This window comes from Trachemys scripta, chromosome 6 (assembly GCF_013100865.1).
Source record: "Trachemys scripta elegans isolate TJP31775 chromosome 6, CAS_Tse_1.0, whole genome shotgun sequence".
Taxonomy (NCBI): domain Eukaryota; kingdom Metazoa; phylum Chordata; order Testudines; family Emydidae; genus Trachemys; species Trachemys scripta.
This window is the reverse complement of record NC_048303.1, coordinates 87,152,355-87,168,306: the sequence shown is the minus strand read 5'-3', so window position 1 is coordinate 87,168,306 and position 15,952 is coordinate 87,152,355. Positions and strand designations below refer to the sequence as shown.

At 42.0% G+C, this 15,952-nt stretch overlaps 1 protein-coding gene across 2 annotated transcripts in view; it reads right to left on the bottom strand.

Moving 5' to 3' along the window:
* Positions 1-15,952, bottom strand: part of UBQLN1 (ubiquilin 1) — a 36,124-nt gene that overhangs the window by 10,170 nt on the left and 10,002 nt on the right. For both annotated transcript variants that reach the window (XM_034773740.1, XM_034773742.1), the window contains exons 2-6: positions 11,303-11,454; positions 6,821-6,939; positions 5,331-5,593; positions 4,305-4,463; positions 3,270-3,513 (exon numbers count right to left, since the gene is read on the bottom strand). In XM_034773740.1, the coding sequence (XP_034629631.1) occupies positions 3,270-3,513; positions 4,305-4,463; positions 5,331-5,593; positions 6,821-6,939; positions 11,303-11,454 (937 nt within the window). The remainder of the gene's footprint in view (positions 1-3,269; positions 3,514-4,304; positions 4,464-5,330; positions 5,594-6,820; positions 6,940-11,302; positions 11,455-15,952) is intronic.

Below are 15,952 nucleotides of genomic sequence, written 5' to 3'. Positions count from 1 at the left end.
CAATTAGAAAGCTGGCAACCCTAGGGGAAGCCCCGAGGCTCCGCGCCCTGCCGCAGGGCTGTGTGGGGTCCGCGGTAGATTTTTTTTTCTGTGGGTCAATGGCCCCTGATAGAAAAGAGGTTCCCCACCCCTATCATAATCAAATGGAAGAGATGCCCAGTGTTTAAATATTTTACAAGTAACTAGAACATAACTGCAACAAACAGCTCAAGAGCAAATTCCCTTTTTAGGGAAGGCATGTTTCAAAATGAAAACTAGATTCTAATAGGGGCAGAAAAAATGGTTACTCACCTTCTCGTAACTGTCGTTCTTCGAGATGTGTTGTTCACCTCCATTCCAATCAGGTGCATGTGCATGCGTGTGCACGCCAGCCGGAAGATTAAGAAGGAACTGGGGAGGGTGGGGGTGGGGTGTCAGCAGGGCTCTATATTGAGCGCCATGAAGGCACGACTTCAGGGGGCGTCCAGGCTGACCACCACAGAGACTGCTACGGAAAAATCTTCCAGCTACCGTGCATCTGCACACGCACACACCTGATAGGAACTGACCTGAACAAGCAGTCGAAGAAGAACAGGCTGTTAAACTAATAAGGGCACTTCTCAAAATTGTTCACTCTCCATAATTCTTTTAAACTACTCAGAAAACCTGATTATCCTATCACAAATAGTACCAAAACTTCTAGAAGTGTGCCCAGTCACACCCTTGCAGTCTTACATAGGCCTCCTGCACACGGTTTTGGAGCTGTATCTTCAAATGTTAATTTACATCTCTTCAGTTATTCATTCTAGTCATTCCTTCACCATCTAACTACGTGCTATCACTACAAAGTCAGATCCAGCATACCTCTTCCCATACCTTGTACAGGAAGAATGTGGTGTGCTTTTTGGGTAACCTGAATAATCTACCAACATTAGTAAGCTTGCAAACAGCTCTGAAGAGAAGTCAACTCCCAAAGCTGTGCAAGAGCACTGCGAACTAGTTCTTCCTTAACCGGCAAAACTTCAGTTTGTAACCAACCGAGTCATAAGAGTGTGGAGTTGACACTGAAACCAAGATATTCTACTTTCCATTTTGCACACTTATTCAAAAACGTTACCTAGTTTTTGAAGTTATTCTCTGGCAAAAAAAGGTTTATATGCCAAATTTTTGGCAGACAAATTTTCACATCCAAGTTTAATACTCATATCCAAAGACTTAGAAGTCATACTGAAAGATACGTACTAGTTACATCAGCATGAATTGAAACGAAGTTGAAACTTTCACAATTGAAAAAAAAAAAAAAAAAAAAAACAATAAACCAAGACTATCTTGGGTATCAAAACTCTATAGACATTTGAGTTATATTACTAAATCTTAATTTAGGGTAATTCCATTTTATCAAATAATCCCAGACTTTTGGGGTGGGGTTTGCTTCTTGTCATATGTTTTGCTGTACTTCTGTGGTGGAACACAGCACTGGTTTAACACAAGTGGCTGCAACAGATCTTTCTGTACCTCTCCTTCTGCTCCTGTGCCTGTCCTGGTCTCCCTCCCCCCCGTTTATCCTCTTTAATATGCACCTCTCTACCCTAACCAATCTGTCCCAGAAGACTGCCGCAGCCTTCCTCCTCTCTGCACAAGAGCAAGTCAGGCTGTTTCCCCCTCCATGCTGAGAACCAGCAGGAGGATCACCAAGAGCACAAGAGTCTCCCTGATCTCCTCTGGTGCATGGAGCCACACCCAACGGCCCTTGGCCTACGGCACAGAGTAATTACTGGCAACGTCAGCCCCTGCAACCTGGGGATGCTGCATGTTTAGTAGCTCTGTGGAATGGAGCGTGCTAAGTGAAGATGAAATCTTCAGTGAATATTGCTGCCGGCCACTAACAGATTTATGAGCACTAGTTAAGTGCAAATTATTTGCAAAGACTTGTAATTTGGAAAATTTTTGCTACGTTTGAACGGGAATCACAAAAAACCCATCCCTTATAATAGGGCGATTGCTTTATCTCTGCTCCAAGGCACAGAAATACTAGGGCTTCAAGGAAGAGAATAAAATATTTTATTTTTAACATGAGTTAACCATGTTTTCCCTGGCTCGTTCTCAGAAATGGAGAATAATTTTTCGCTAAAAACTTTTAAAAATTCAGTGTTAGATTGAAAATGTCTATGCTGGTGTTGGACTAAACTGTTAATATGGCAAAGTTATAGGCAACTGAAAACAAGGTTTTATAACGTGAAATGTTCAACAACCTTCATTATAAGCATTGATACCAGCACCACCGATAATATAATCTTATCTAAACAAGTACTCTTATTTTCCCTTTTTATTACAATGTATCTTTTGCCTTTATATTGCAGCAAATCCTATTTTCCTCCAAATCTATACCAAAGTATTTGATACATTGATTCTGACCTCCACTCTGCCGGAGATGTCAACCTGCATCGACTACTTATTACATTTTCAAACAAGCACCTTTATGCTCTCTTCCATGGTGGCTTTCGCACGAGAGGTGATCCCCATAAACATCCACTAAACTACCTCATTGTCCTTAAACCTTGTCTTGTTTGCTTTGTTGCCTACAGAAAACTTGATATCAATAAGTAGAGCTGGGCTGCTGATCACTGTTTTCTTGTTTCCATAGGCTCTTCCTGTCTATTGTTTCCACCCTTTGTTTCTTGACAGATTTAGACTGTAAGCTCTTTGAAGCACAGACAATATTTTTTGTTATGTGTTTGTGCAGTGCCTAGCACAATAAAGCTGTGGGTCCATGACTGGGGCTCCTACGTACCATGATAATACAAACAAACTGACTGAAGTTGGGGCATTACTATTACAATTTCTAACATTGGTTTATTTAACACATTCACATTTCATTCCTCTGTTTACATAGTAAAATTTCAGATCTCACATGAACTCTGTATGTCCTTTCAGGTAAGTGGGAAAGATTGAGAGGCTGTATTCTAACAATCTCATATTCAATACCTACCTTACTGGACTTTTGCACTCTGTCTAGTGTGCAGACTGTTTTTAATTTGTCTAGCAAGTCTCTACTTTTACTGTTATTTTAGCAGATTTGTGGCTCCTCTTAGTATTCTTGAGATAAGTTTACTTTGCATGTTTGTTTTCCTACATAGGACTTTGATACTAGTAAAGAGAGCTATGCAAGCAAATATTAGTAACACTAAATCAAGTCATTTAAATAACTTTTTCCAACACAAGAATGTCTGTCACTTCAGCAATTTCTTGCATGGGTGCAAGTTAATACAATTCTATCATAATGAACATACCTCCTACTCCGGGTCCCAAATTAGGCATGGTTGAGCCTTGTCCTGTACTGGTGGTGGTGCTATTTCCAACACTACTACTGCCCCCACTTTCGCCACTGCTGCTGCTACTGGTTGTGGAATTCTGAGAACTGGACTGAGGAGCCCAAGGATTTGGTAAAGGGTCTCTATTTTCTGTACGAGACGGCTGATTTTCTCCACCTGAAGATGCATTGCTTACTAAGGAAGCAAATGGGTTACCTCCAAACTACAAAGGAGGAAAAACAAGGAATACCATCTATTAAAACCATCAATTTTATCTCTGCTAGAAATGACAGGTTTTGAGACGTATGCAAAATTACAAACTTGAAGACTACTGATACTGAGAGCAGTCTTTAATTATATTCACCATCCTAAAACCAGTTTCATGGTAGAATAATCAGCTGTTTTGAGATGCTAATCTTAAAAAGGGACATTTAAAAAAAAAAAAATCACATCTCTGAAAATGTTGTACCTTACTATAGCAGCAAAACACCCAGGATTTCAGGCTGAAAGTAGTTACGGAAAAATCTATTTTTATTTTGTTAACTTGGTGCATTTGTCAACACTTTTCTTACAGTGAAACTGACTATATATCTCCAGCATATTCAGTTTCTCTCTTGTTGAAAAGACTTAAGAAAAGCAGCAAAAAAGACTTCCGAAACTGTTCATAAGGACTCCAAGATAGAATTTCCTGAATCTATTTAAAGAGTACTTTAAAAAACTTTTAGGAATTTAAGTCAATTTCAGAAAATTCAAGTTAAGAGTGTTCCTTTATGAAACAGCACATGCCATAATCACTGACTTTCAGACAGTGTCACAAAACTAAGAAACAAAAACTTTATTCTTTCAAGGTTGAGAGTTTGGGATTTCTGCAGTCCTACTTCTACAAGTGGAAACAAAGTGCAGTGACTTCTAGCACCAAATTACATTTTCTTGAATGCTTGTTTAAACAGTGCATAATTTCCTTCACTCCTGAGAAAATGATTTAATATTAAGTTGTATGTACCCATTTCTCACCTGCTCTTGGGCTGCATTCAACATTGGTTCCTGAATATCTGTGTACATGCGTCGCAAGGCATTGTATCCACCTGGGATACTCTCAAGGTTGCTCAAGGCTCGGTCTTGGTTTCTCATCATTTCCTGCATCATTGCAGGGTTTCTCGCAAGTTCTAGTGTCTAAGTAAGTGGAACATTTAATCTGTATTAGTAAAAAATACATTCTAAAGTGAAAATAATCTGAAGCAGTGTCTCATTTATAACAGCTATTTATAGATTATCCAACCTGCCGCAGTTCAGTGTGAACTGCTGTTAGAGCTACAGCAAGAATTTTTCTTGTTGGAATCATTAGAAAGTTAAGCCAACTGAATTTTCATTAGCCATTTTGTCAAAATTGTAAAATGTTGAAAGTTTAGTTATATAGCATTGATACATTCATACTGTTTATATGTTACTGGACAGGAGAGACGAAGGAAGACACAGAAAGTTATGTCCAAGTTCATTTCTATTCAAACAGAATTAGTGAATTTACTATTGTTTCAACTCAGAAATAGAATATGCTGCTTCCAAATAGGAACCACTAGGAATAAATACCTGGTTTCTCAAATCCACAGTATCCATTAGTTTGTGTCTTAAAAGCCTCTACAGTGTAGAAGTATACCAGTAGCTTTCAACTGCATTTAAAATCTGACTGAAGTACTAAAAGTTAGATTAAAGCAGTGTTGGTTTTTTTTCCTCAATGAAAACAGGAGATCTGAAGTGCACACAAGGTCTGCCCTAGTTGAACTTCAGAAAATTAAGTTATGTAATCCTGAAATACTCTCCAGGGAATGTTATAGATTATTTAACATTAAAGACAACACACTGAACTATTTCAGACATTAGTGACTAGAAAAAAAATCAACAGTATTTGCCTAGAGTAGCATTCTATGAGTTTTCCTTTATGATCCTAAATTTCTCAGCAATACTTCAAACACTCAAATCAGCATATTTAATTTTATTAAAGAATTTTAAAGTTTATTAATTTACAGAGAACTTTCAACATACTTGTCTCATTATATCTGGATTATTAAGCATGTGACTGATCTCTGGATTTCGCTGTATCAATTGCTGCATTTGAGGATTGGCCATAATTAACTGCCTCATCAGGTCAGGATTTGAAAGCATGCTCTGAACAAAGGGATTTTCCATTATCTGGACCATCATTTCCGGGTTGGACATGAGCTGTCGCTGCATCTGACTTTGTAACTCTGAAAAGTTAGATGTATTCAGGCCCAGGCTACTCAGACCTGAAAGTCCTCCAAGGCCACCTTAAGAGGGGAGGGGGGGGAAAGAGAGAAAAAAAAATGAACTTTCTGCTTTTAGTACATTTCTAAATCAATTTAATCCAGACAACTTTTTTAAATTCAAAATACTTTAATGTATCACCCAAATTTCCAGACAATGCGAAACAGTGGGAATTCCATCCTTCCTAGACACTAAAGAGTCCTTTCTCCAATGTCTGTTTTATTAATGAATACATTTAGCTGACAACCAATACTTCGGATAATACATACATGTCATTACCACTCTAGAAATGTTGATGTCTGTGTCCCCTAGATTTCAAAAATTTCTCCCTTTTAAACCATGCAATATATACATACATGTCTCAAGAGTATATTTGCAGAAGTAGTCACTTAAAATTTAACTGAGAGTAAGTAAAAGATAGCATTACAACACAGTATAATTTTCCTTTTCTGTTTTATCACAATAACTCTTCCCAGTTCCTAATGCATCAGGTACTAAAAATAAGGTAAAATAGTTTTCTACAATCTTCACGCTGCCTAAATTGCATAACTTCAAACTGACCCCAAAATTGTGGCAACCAAAATCACTTGTGAAATTTGAGCCACTTTAAACCCACAACAGCAAATGCTTACTAAGTTGAACTTTTTTATTCTATTCATTTCTCAGAAAATGAAACGAGATAGAGGGCCTGAATCACCAGTGCTAAGTCTGGGGCGGGTAGCAGGAGAAAAACCACTTTTCAACTGCAGAACAGGAGCCAGTCTGTTCTTGGGAAATGTATGCTCTGGAAGAGAAGGTAAGATAGAGCTATTAGGCCCAGTGATTCGATTTGGTCAGAGAAGTAGGTGGGTAGGTAGCTTGTAGGTGGTGTAGCAATTTTGTCACTGTTGTTCACAATCTGGTTGACACAAGGGTCCCAATTTCTGCAGTGCACTCCTTGGACCAATCCAGATACACTGTAGAGCATGCACAGCTCACATGCAGCTCTATAATTTTCACATTACCAGTAATGCTGGAATGAAACACCAGCTGCACCTTGCTATTTGTTCATGTGCTATATATGAAGAAGCAGCATACGTGGAATACTCCTATGCAAGATTTTCCACAGAGGACGATTTCAAGGAAATAAGATTCCTACGACAGAATGCTGAAATTAAACCCTTTTCTCTAAATGTCTGGCACATGGGCTGTAACAACTAAGGGAAGGGCAGTGTTCTTAACCCACAAAGTTAGCAGACAAAGAATCGTACCCAAACCGAAAGGGCTGCTGTTTGTTGAGGCTGGTGTGGAGGTACTACTATTGCTTGATGTCGATGTGGTAGAAGTATTCCCTGTGGTGTTCGTTTGCTGTACTGGATGATCTTGTGATCTGAAAAATAAAGTTAAAACTATAAACCACTTTACTGAGGCAATTTAAAAGATTTCCGGAATGAACCAGAGACAATTTAGCATGAAATAACCAGAATATAAATTACGACTATTCTCATATAGTGTGTCAATACCATTATTTAAATATGGACACCAAGTAATCTGGCTTTTTTTTTTTTGGGGGGGGGGGGGGGGGGACATGCTTTGGGTATTTCTATTTTCTGCCCAACTGGATATTAAACTCATATTCCCCACCCAGACAAAAACCAGAATCTCAAGATTCTCCAGGACAATCTCTAAAAGGAAAGATTTAAACTCAAATAGGGTTACAAAGATGATTGTGTATGTTTTATCATTACAAATTGATGTTTTCACGGAGATCCCAAACCCCACCCCTCACTGCGTTGGAACCATGAGTAGGATTTCAGCCAGTCACGGAAGCAATGAACACAGTACCACAGCCATTATTTCTGATAAGTTTCAGCTGTTTTCTGAGCAATAGCAGGTACCAATCCATTTCCCTTCCCATTGTTATCCTGCCCAAACATTGGAAGTAAATTGAGAGAGACAAAACCATCCAGACATCCCAATTATCTGACAGTGCAAAGTAAAACCCTGTCCTACCTAACCATTTCTAGCTGGAGCACTGTGGCAATTCCAATCTGGTGAATGCCAATTGTGGATACAACTGTAAACAGTCTACAGACCAATATAAACAAAACGGAGTCATTTTGGGTTCCAAGTGTTGTAACATGTACTGCACACTACTGTCTATTCAAAGTTAGAACTCTTCAGAAAATGGGAGCACAATTATGTAAACCTGGCTAAGTTTATGACCAAGTCTGTTCCCAAACTCAGTCATGGCAGATTTCTCATTTTCAGTGTCAGGATAGCAGTCCTGCACTTGATGGATCAGCTCAGCTTTGGACAGGTCAATCTGTCCTTTGCTGAAATTATCTGGACCAGTCACAAAAATGTGAACACACTGACTCACAGGAAATTAGACAGGAGATAGCCTCACTTCTAACAGTACAAACCCCATCTCCAGAACATCGGTATGAAGTTGTTCCTGAAGAAACCAAGTTGGTACAGGGAGGGACTGAACATTTGGACATACACGCATTTCAAAGCCCATTCCTAATTGCAGATGTGTCCCTGGACTGTCACCAGGCCTGTGAAACCCAGAGGTTGGTTATCAGGGCCGGCTCCAGGCACCAGCTGAGCAAGCAGGTGCTTGGGGCAGCACATTGGGCTCTTCAGCGACAATTCGGCGGAGGGTCCCTCAGTCCCTCTTGGAGGGAAGGACCTGCCGCCAAAGAAGAAAGCAGCACGCTGGAGCTGCCGCGGATCGCAATTGCGGCTCCCCCCCCCCCCTCTGCCATTTGGGGTGGCAAAAACCCTGGAGCCGGCCCTGTTGGTTATTATCCTACCGTCCCTGCAATGCTTGCTCTCAACTGGGATTCTGGGGTCTGCTGAGGTTGTCTTGTGCCATGTATACCACAATTTCATCCATAAAATCCAGCTTTCATGTCAGCTCTGATCATGCTATTTTCTGGCTGACAAATCCTAGCCACCAGAATGGTGATATCTTGGATCCTATCATGGCATGGGAATGCTTGCAGTTGAACTGTGTTTTGCAGGGCTTTTAGGTACTCCATGTATTGGCTGAGGACAAGTTAAAATTTTAATAGCTTAAGCATAAACCAGAGCAATGCGAACATACTGGTGGTGAGTATGAAGACATCCTCCAAAGCAGGATCCTTGATCAGCCATTCATCCAAATAGAGCAACATGTACTCCCAAATTCTGCAAGCAGGCATGTAGTGAGAAGAATACAACACTGATGTCAGGCCACAGAAAACAGCTATTCCTACAATCTGAGCTATTCAACGTGCTATGGAGGAACCACTCATCCATGAGATCCAGAGCATAGTCAGTTGCCTTCTCCTAGAAGCATGATGGTTCACAAGGTGACTACAATGAATTCTTCCTTGACTAATTATGATTCTGTTCTGAGATCCGGCATAGGCCTTTTGTCTCTGACTCATGAAATACCTGGAATTCACACTTTTTCACAAGCCAAAAGAGATTGGTTCTTCCGTAGCATATCTTCCTGATAAAACAGTAGCCAAGTGCTTTCCAGGGACAGAGGCAGACATGTAATTCGGAGGGTATTCTGAAAGCCTAATCATGTAGCCCTAAACAGGACCCATGTCTGATGTGACGAAGGTCACCAGATAGTAAGACTCAGCCAGGCTACAGCAAGTGGTACACTGACTGTATGCATTGATGCCTCTTTACACTCCTTTGGTTATTTGAAAATTGTTCAGAGGGAGCTTAGGATCCTTGGCTCCTGCTGCCGTCGAAGCTGACCACCACCTGCAGGGCATACAGATCTCTCCTGCAAAGGCAATCAATCTGAAAACCAACATGAAGGGGAACTTTTCCCAAGTTTTTCCTTTTTCCCCCCCCCACTTTTGAGGGCTGCTCCAGAACATCTCACTGTGCCCTGTCTCTCCTTTGTCTTCTGCATAGCTATCTCCACTTATTCCACTAACAGGTTCTCTCCAACATACGGAGTCTCCTTGGTCTTTCAATAGACCTACTGGTGGAAGCCACAGTCCTCTGGCCAAATGGATCTATGGATATCCACCGATGGTAGGAGCCTCACCACCATCAAAAGCCGTTCACGTTAGTTCTCCGTTCCAGTCTACATCCTCATACATATTTCTTGATGGAAACCTCAACTTCAAGAGTGATGGCTCTGGACACTTTAAAGGTGAAGCTACCCCACTAGAGGACACTGGGTTTATGCTCACTCAGGAGGTGCTGATAGTGTCTTGGTATTCATTAGCTTTTGCCATCTTGGTCTTTTGCTTTAATTTTTTTACTCTTCGAAGCACTACAGCCCAGCCTTGTACAAGATACACAGGAGTGCCCTTGGAAAAGGTGAGACTGGAAATCATTCACCTAGCCACGTGCGGCCAGGAGTGGGAACCCTGGATCACATCCCCTCAGCTGCTTCTGGTGCAGTTTGCTGTTGCAGAAGGTAAGGAACATCCCCGGAGCACCGCTTACATGCGCCCTGGACAACTGCAATGGAACTGCCCTCTGTTGCACAAAAGGCCTGTGAAAGCAGCCATATGCTTGTATGATTAGACAACATTAAATTGTCTTGGCTAAAGAAAATATATGATTTGCAGTTTGTACAAAGTGGAGGTGGTTAGCAGTTAGGGGAAGGCCTTGAAAAATGGTATGCTTAGTTGAAAATACTGGGCTTGGAATGTGGCTTAACTGGAAAAACTGGACCTGGAAGGTAACTGATAAAACAGGTGAAAAGTCTTGAAGAAGCCACCCCAATCATCAGGGGTGGTTCTACATGGCTTTAACAAAAAATAAATTCATAAAGCAGTGAGTAGAGTCACATAGGTTCTGATACATAAAGTATAAAAGGTTCATTACTAGTACCTGCTGTCCAGGTGAAGCAAGCCAATGTGGGTTTGAACTTCCTCAGTCTAGTCCTGTAGTAAGTACCTGAACAATGCTTATAACTGCATGTTACTGTATGGGTCTGATTGCTTAGGCATTTAAGGCCCATTTGGAGTAGCTGTATAAATAGTATTCGGCCTTTGAATTTAAATAAAGGAAATTAAGATTAAACTGGTGTCCTGGTGATACCTGTATTATCAATAAAAATAATTCCAATAGGGCTTCTGCTCTATACTTGGAGATTGACTTAAAGGTAAACAATACAGCTGATGTGTTCATCTTTTGCAGATATTCTTCTGCCATTTGGGCATAGTTTGAAGTTGATAAGGAGGCTGCCTTCATCCTGGAGAGGTGAAAACTGAAACACCTTAGAAACTATAGGGCAACAAACAATGCTGGTGTTCAGCACCCACATGCCAGGATTGAGTGCCCAAAGAACAGAAATAGTTTGTTTTTTACTATTAGCAACCTAAACCCATCTACAAGGGAGGAACATGGCAAACAATACTCATGAAAAGAGCACTGTGACTGTAGAGGCCCAGCTCCTGCAAGGAGTTTTCACTGACTGAAGTCAAGAAGGAGCTGACTGGAAAGTTCCAAGTGTAGTGGTGAAGTTCAGAAGGTGGCACATGACTGCCAAGAGAGGAGAATGACACTCACACTATCCTGCTATTGCAGCATTTAGTGAACAAAAAATTTCCAAGAGTTTGGAGATTTCCACCCATGTTTTTGCAAGGGACCTCAGGACCAGGAGTAAGAATATTGTCTTTTAGCCAGACCTAGTAATTGCACAACACGAGTTGTCTAATTTGGAAACAAGAATGTTTATTTGGTTTCTTACAGCTAAAGAACAGAAAGCTTATCAGCAAGGTTACCTGTTTTGTGTTTTGATGACCAGGTGAACAGTGAGTCCATCGTGAATCCCATGCTGGGTCAGAGTATCTTGATCTTTTAAAATTTTTCCAGCAAATATTAATACAAGTTGATCGGTGTGGGACTTGAAACGCTTAGAGATTTCTTCCTTAAACTAGATATTGGAAAGAAAAAGTTCATGTGATTATGTGTAAATCAGTGCATTAAGTATTCTATTTTAAATAACTTCTGAGATTTGGTGAAGTTATTTTGAGCATGTTTACTATTATGTTTCAAGTTCATACAATAGATGCCCCCTTTATTAAATGCTCCCTCAGCTTTTTATTTTTGACAATGACCATGAAGTCAGATCATTCCTATGTGTACATTCAAAACAGTACGTCAATCAATAGTGTTAGAAAATGATTAACTTTAAACAGTTTCCTGCAACAGCCTCATATACAACAAAAGCTTAAATGTCAAGGAATGAGAAAAAAAGATTTTGGTTTTCTCATATAATTTTGTATAGGTGTATATGTAAGAGGTGTAACTCTTATTAACACCTGTAACAGATGTAAGTATTTGAAAACAGCATTTTCACACTGAGTAAAACCCATTTTTGACAGTGTAGTATTAACATAATGTTAGGCTTGTTACAACCTCCCAAAAGGAAGCATTTCCAGTGTTCTTATATCATCGTCATGTACTGAAATGGGGTCAAATTACTATAGTCAAAGCACATATAAGAGAACCATAGCTAAGCTGAGCTAATGCTACCATGGCCATCTAACTCGATTTTCTTGCTCTCATGGGGGTTATACAGCACGCTATTTTGAAATACTTCTGACTAGTGTATCATTTCACCACTTAACTTCTGCACATGATACTATGCATTAGCTTTACAGGACTGGTGTGTTATTTACAAAGTTATGGAAAGCAGTTGTTGTGACAGATATAGCAATTTCCTCAATATCCTTGGGAGATCTTAAGTTTAGGTATATCTGAGGTCCATTGTATGAAATGCAAAGTTTTTATATTATTGTGGGACAGGATTGAATGTAACCTGGGGGAGAGAGAGAGGAGGATGTGATGTGATGCCTGGGATTTCAAGAGACTCTATGACAGACAAGAATGGACTTTTGCTTTAATAAGTGTTAAATGGATTTCCCGGGGAATACCTAGGGAGAGGTTAATGCAAATTTCCCACCTCTGTTTAGAAAAGTATGGCTTGCTGGGAATATCACAGTATTGGCAAGGAACAGGAGGGAGAGAAACGTAGATATCTGCCCAAGAGAGGTGATAACTGAAGGGCTGGGAGCCCAGAGTGGGTGCCCTTGGTGGACCACCGAGGGGGGGAAAATACAGGTGCAATTGCCCTGAACTGGGACAGCTGTTGCATATGCTTTTACTTGTCTTAAGTTTGTATTCTTATCACCAGAAAAAAAATTATAGAACACATTTATAGAAATCAGTCAAAAGAACAGGAATGACTCAGTAGAACTGATAGTGAAATGCAACATTTTCAACATCCAGATCACTACTTCTAATTAGCAGTGACCAAAGTTTGTTTCCATCCTATGACTATGTTGTGGCTTCAACCTAGTTGTACTGAACATACCTCCACCACAAAACAAACAAAAAACATACAACCAATAGCACCAAAGCCATCTTTTGTTTGCAGTCTCAGAAAACAGAATGACAAGGCAAGCTAACTATTTTGCTCTCTGCCCTCCAGAGGTGATCCTTGCAGGCCATGGGGCTGAGCGGCTCAGCCCGCTGCTGGTCTGGGGTCCTGGCCCTGCCCACAGAGTGGGTACCTACCTTCTCCCTGGTTCGAGCCCATTCTCTTCCTCTCTCTCTCTGCACTGAACTGAGGGTGGGAGTGCACTGAGCACAGGGCTGGGGTTGAAGAAGCAGGCTGGGGGTTGAGGTGTAGGGTCTGGCCAGGAGCTAGAATGAAGGAGGGGGCTCAGGGTTGGAGTGCTTACCTGGGTAGCTCCCATTTGGTGCGAGGGGTGCAGGTGGGAATGCGGTGGTGAGGGGGGGGTGCGCTGCAGGAGCTCCCATTTGGTGCTCAGGGTGGGGTTGGGATGTGAGGTGTGCAAGACTCAGGGCTTGGGGTGTGTGGGGGCTGGGTACGTGTGGGGGTGCAGGAGTCAGGGCAGGGGGCTGGGGTGTGTGTGAGGAGGGTGCAGGAGTCAGGGCAGAGGGCTGGGGGCATCTGGGGGGGTGCACGAGTCAGGGCATAGGGGGGCTGGGTGCGTGAGGGGGTGCTGGAGTCAGGGCTGGGTGCGTGTGAGGGGGTGCAGGGGTCAGGGTGTGTGTGAGGGGGTGCAGAGGACTGGGTGTGTGTGTGAGGGGAGTGCAGGGGTCAGGGCAGGGTTTTGGGGCAGGGGTAAGGCAGAGGGATGGGACTTGAGACTCCGGGAAGGGGCTGGTGTTTGACGCTCGGGAGAGGAGTGCTGGGAGTGAGGACTCTGGATTCCTAGGTTTCCAGCTGGGCTCTAGTTGTTCCAGGGGGTGGGGTGGGGGCAGATGGAGACTAGGGCTCCAGACTCCTGGGTTCTGCCCTCAATGCCAAACAGGAGCGGGGTCCAGTGATCTGGGGTGGGGAAAGAGGCGCGATCCAGCTGTTCGCAGGGTCCAGCAGGTGACAAACCGCAGCCCCTGGGCTTAGGTTCAGGCTATGGGATGCGGCCTGTCCCAGTACAGAGCCGAGCTCATTCCAGCACCGGGGCTCCAATCCCGGGGCAGCCTGCCTGAGTCCAGGGAGCGGGGCCAGCCATGCTTGGGGAGGGCGGGCGCACGGCGCAGCTGGGACCCAAGACCCTTCCCCACTTACAGGCCTTGCGGGCGCTGCAACTCCTGTGGGGCCGGGTCCCTCTTCCTGCCCCCACTGGCGGGGCCGCTCAGACTCTGGACACCAGGTAGCGGTATGGACACGCTAACCCGGAAACACAACCTCCTGCCAGAAGCGACAGAGGTCAGGAAAGCATGTGCAGTGGGAGGGGCGGAGAAGAGCGGGCCGGGTCAGATTTTTAACAGCACACTGCTGTCTGCCGGGGTCCCGACCGCCGGCCCCCCAGCAGGCAGCAGCGTGCCATTAAAAATCGGCTCGCGTGCCATCCTTGGCACGTGTGCCATAGGTTGCCGACCCCTGGTATAAACATAGAAAGTGACAGTACCTAGGCCAAAGAGTTTGCAAATCTGACAAAAAAAAAAAAAAAAAAGACAAGACAAAAGATGGATGAGACAAACAAGAAGGTAGTGTTGTGGCAGTGAAGTCAAGAAAACTCCGTGCCTACACAAAGCTTTATTAAGTCAATAGAGCTCTTCACACGTGGAACTCATTTCAGGATGAGGGTCTAAAATAAATTATGGCTCAGAATTTTCTTTTTTAGGGGGCTTTTTAACCTTAATTGACCTTGATGGCTACTTCCTGGTCAAAAGACACATTTTAGATACTGCTATTTACACGTGCTGATTTGTCATAAAAAACAGTAGTGACTGCTAAAACATAGTTTAGAGGCAGCTTTAAAGCTGAAGAAAAAATTATTAAAGTTGCAATAAATGAAAATTATTATTAACTTTAAATTTAATCTTAAATCAAGTCTAATTTGGTATGAACCAATTTCTAGAAGGAAATACTCATTCAAGAGGTCAAGATATTGAACAATTTGTGGGAGATTATATAACCACATGCTATCCAGTGCCATCAATATACTGGCATAGAAAGCAACACCACTCCTTTCTCTCTGCCCAGACATATCTATGGTTTTCAGATGACCCCAAATAAATAAATAAATAAATAAATAAATAAATAAATAAGATACAAAAGGTGGGAGACTATGCCAGTGGTGAAAATGCTAACAGCCCCTGACAAGCTAGGGCACAAACAATTCCTACATGACATACCACGGCCATGGAATTGATCAAGCAATCTCTTCTGCCTAGGTAGTAAAACTATTCTGAACTGTGAGCCATTTTGGCAACCTAGTGGATTGCATCATGCAGCTCACTGGACAACGATCATCTCCATTTGCAACAGTCGCAATTATATGGTTATGCAAAATGGAGATACAGTATCCCTCTTTTTAGAATTTAATCTGTTAACACAATAGGATGCCCTAGAAACACTGAAGAAAATCCAAGCCATCACTTGTGATTTTCAGCAATAGTTTTTCTGGCTGGTGAAAGGAAGCCAAGAATACCCAAGCCCACAGCTAACATATTGCCAGTTTACAATGCACTTGAAAACCCAACCAACTAACCCACCCACCAAAACAGAACACAAGTTGAACAATGGGTACTCTAGAAACCAATTTTCAGTACAGGTGACTTCTAATCTCCCATTCCTGAACAAAGTTACTGTTTTTCATTAGCTTCTCAAACTCCAACGCAACTGCCAATATAATAAACCCTTCTCAAGCAGGTTCTACACTAGAATTTGGAACAGAGGAGCTGCTGGTTGCACCTTTTAGCCAGGCACAATGGACAAATAATCATATTCATTCTTCTGAATCTCAGTATTTGAAATGGTACATTATGAGATACTTTTCAAAGTATGGTTGTGAAGGAGGACATTTAAAAAAAAAAATCAGAAAAACAGTATTCTAGGGAAAATTAAAAAATGAAAACCTGAGCTGCCTTTCCACAGCCCCATATGATAAGCC